The sequence below is a fragment of the Mixophyes fleayi genome, chromosome 12, assembly GCF_038048845.1.
Source record: "Mixophyes fleayi isolate aMixFle1 chromosome 12, aMixFle1.hap1, whole genome shotgun sequence".
NCBI classification, from domain to species: Eukaryota; Metazoa; Chordata; class Amphibia; order Anura; family Limnodynastidae; genus Mixophyes; species Mixophyes fleayi.
Genome location: NC_134413.1, coordinates 68202430 through 68205554, shown reverse-complemented (window position 1 = coordinate 68205554; position 3125 = coordinate 68202430). Strand labels below are relative to the sequence as shown.

At 40.9% G+C, this 3125-nt stretch overlaps 1 protein-coding gene across 1 annotated transcript in view; it reads right to left on the bottom strand.

Moving 5' to 3' along the window:
• Positions 1-918, bottom strand: part of LOC142108482 (hepatocyte nuclear factor 6-like) — an 18775-nt gene extending 17857 nt beyond the window's left edge. Inside the window, exon 1 of the mRNA XM_075192172.1 lies at positions 1-918. This exon is cut by the window's left edge and continues 16 nt beyond it. Within this exon, the coding sequence (XP_075048273.1) occupies positions 1-918 (918 nt within the window).
• Positions 919-3125: the final 2207 nt, after the last annotated feature.

Genomic DNA, 3125 nt, shown 5'->3' with positions numbered 1-3125 from the left:
TCTCTGGAACTCTGGCTCTTGAAGCCACCTCCACATCCTTTTAAAGGTCTCTCGTCCAGATTTTAGCTTGCTCCAGGGTTTGGGGTTTCTTAGAAGGTCTGAGAGCGTCCCTTGTGACCGACAGAGGACTCTCTCGGCAAAAATAGCTTGGGGGATGCTGTATCTCTTCAGTTCTGCAATAATTCTTTGGGCAACATCTTTGGTATTAATCTCTTCCAGCTGGCTGGAAAGGTTAGTGCTTTGCGTTGGCATGGGTGCGTTTTGCCGACAGTTTATCTCGGCTCTGTGGTGGACATAATGGTGTTGGTGCATGTTGTTGGGCGAGCCGACACCAGAAGACGGAGGTGGGGACAACTCTCGGGAAAAGTGCTGGTCTATCCTGCTAAACATGCTGTGGTGGGCATCAAAACCGTTTCCAGATACCATCTTCTCATTAGACAAGTGTCCGGAAGGATGGCCGTAGCTGTGCATGGTGGTCAAGTTAGGGCTAGGTAAGGAGGAAAGGCTCTGACCCATGTTTATATCTTTAGGATAGTGACTGTAAAAGTTACTTGGTGGGCCAAGGCCCCTGTCCTCCCTCATCAGGGTAAAACTTCCAATCACATTCCCAACTGGGACACATTGATGGTGCTGGTGATGGTGGAACTTTTCATGGAGAGGCTGCAGTGGCGTCAAGGTCGTGTAACTGTTAGCTGACGCTGGTGGAGAATCGCCGCCAAATCCCAACCCAGGGTGCAGCGATGAAGCCAGGTGGTGTTCTGAGCGGTGATAGTCATTTCCATCCAACACAGAGGTCATACTGGACACCAGAGAGGATCTCGGAACAGGTGGATGTAAAGTCCTACCTTGGTGGTGCATGAGCTCTTGGCCTGAGCTGGAAATATCTTCGCTGGTCTCCAAACCCAAATGGACATTCATGTCTTCAGGCTACAACATCCTCCTCTTTATCTAGTCGTGAGATCATTAATCTTTACTCTAAATTGACTGGAGAGAACCACAATTTTAGATCTAAGTTGGTTACTCAACCTTTTTTTTTCTAATAAAAAGATATATCTAAATTCTGGTCAGGTCGGGCTTCTGTTTAGATTCTGAATAGCAGCCACATTTTATTTTATGAATAGAACTACATAAAAAGAATCACCCTTTACCCTACCCGTGACTTTTATTGTCTAGTAACATGCATTGTCCAGTCATTAACCCCTTAACATTCAAACTACAAGAAACCACTGAAGCTATGGGGAGGGGGGGGCATATAAAAACACAAATGCTTACCTATTGCTGTGTTGTTTAAATCAGACCCTCACCATCAGCCTGGTTAGATCTAACCTTCTTCGTTCAATCCTGTTTTTATGCATAAACGAGGTATCCCCTGGTTCAGTCTATCAGAAGGCAATTCCAGAGATGCAGATTGTCTTAATTGTCTTCTTGCATGGACAGCAGAGTTTGTAGAAGCTGGCTGTGAAGATAGGCAGCTTTAGAGTGGGGGGGGTTTGCAGAGCTCTGTACAAGCCCCGGTCCTATTGTGGTGTTGTCTCCCTCTCAGAGATCAGTGCCCTGCTTGCTTTTCCTTCCAGCCCACAGCTAAGTCTCATCGATTTTAGTCCCAAACACTCCAGTTTCCTGCTACCACACGTCACCAGCCTAAAATCTGACAGATGTGCAATAAAACACCCACCAGGGGTAACTCTTTAACTGCTGGACCCTCCTCCAGCTTACAGACATCCCACCCAATAAAATGTTGCTGCCATATATAAATTAAATAATACATAGAAATATTATATTTTATAGTATATTTTATAGACATGTAAAACACATAAAGGAACAAAAGGAAATTAATTTACTATATAAAGGAATATTACAAAATAGCAGGTGTGGTAAATAGTTATATATTTGTATATACAGGATTTATGTTTAAATTATGTGTGTGCATATATACTCCATTGACACATATACAGAAAGATAGATAGATAGATAGATAGATAGATAGATAGATAGATAGATAAATAGATAGATAGATAGAAAATTGAACTATATATAGACATATATATATATAATATATGTATATAAATGTTAAAAATATATTTACCTTTAAATGCTCAAGTTATAATATATATATATATATATATATATATATATATATATATATATATATTCATAGTGAATAATGTCATACGTGCAGATACATGTCAATAATGTTTTCACACTCTTACATTAGCCATACATTCTTGGTTTATATTAAGTAAAAAGACAATTAATCAGCATGTTTTAGTTCAGTAATACGCTGGTTCTATACAAAGGTACAGTGCTTGGGTACAAAATACAGGAGTGATTCATTCATCTAATACGCTGGTTCTATACAGGGCCATCTTAACAACATTATGGGCCCCAGGGCAAAGCAGTGCAACGGGGCCCCTACATATATAGATATAGATGTATAGAGATACAGATATAGATATAGAGAGATAGAGATAGATAGATGTACTTGCTCAGTGACCCTTAAAGGTTTTTTTTACAGATTTTTTCTTTAGCAGGATTATTTATTCTAATTAATAGCCCTGCCTATGGGGCCCCCTTGCCCGTGGGGCCCCCGGGCACCTGCCCATCGTGCCCAATGGAAAAGATGGCCCTGGTTCTATACAAAGGTGCAGGAGGAGTGCCTGGGTACAAAATACAGGTGTGATTCATTCATCTAATACGCTGGTTCTATACAAAGGTGCAGTGCTTGGGTACAAAATACAGGTGTGCTTCATTCATCTAATACGCTGGTTCTATAAGAAAGTACAGTGCCTGGGTACAAAATACAGGTGTGATTCATTCATCTAATACGCTGGTTCTATACAAAGGTGCAGTGCTTGGGTACAAAATACAGGTGTGATTCATTCATCTAATACGTTGGTTCTATACAAAGATACAGTGCCTGGGTACAAAATACAGGCGTGATTCATTGATCTAATACGCTGGTTCTATACAAAGGTACAGTGCCTGGGTACAAAATACAGGTGTGATTCATTGATCTAATACGCCGGTTCTATACAAAGGTGCAGGAGGAGTGCTTGTGTACAAAATACAGGTGTGATTCATTGATCTAATACGTTGGTTCTATACAAAGGTGCAGTGCTTGGGTA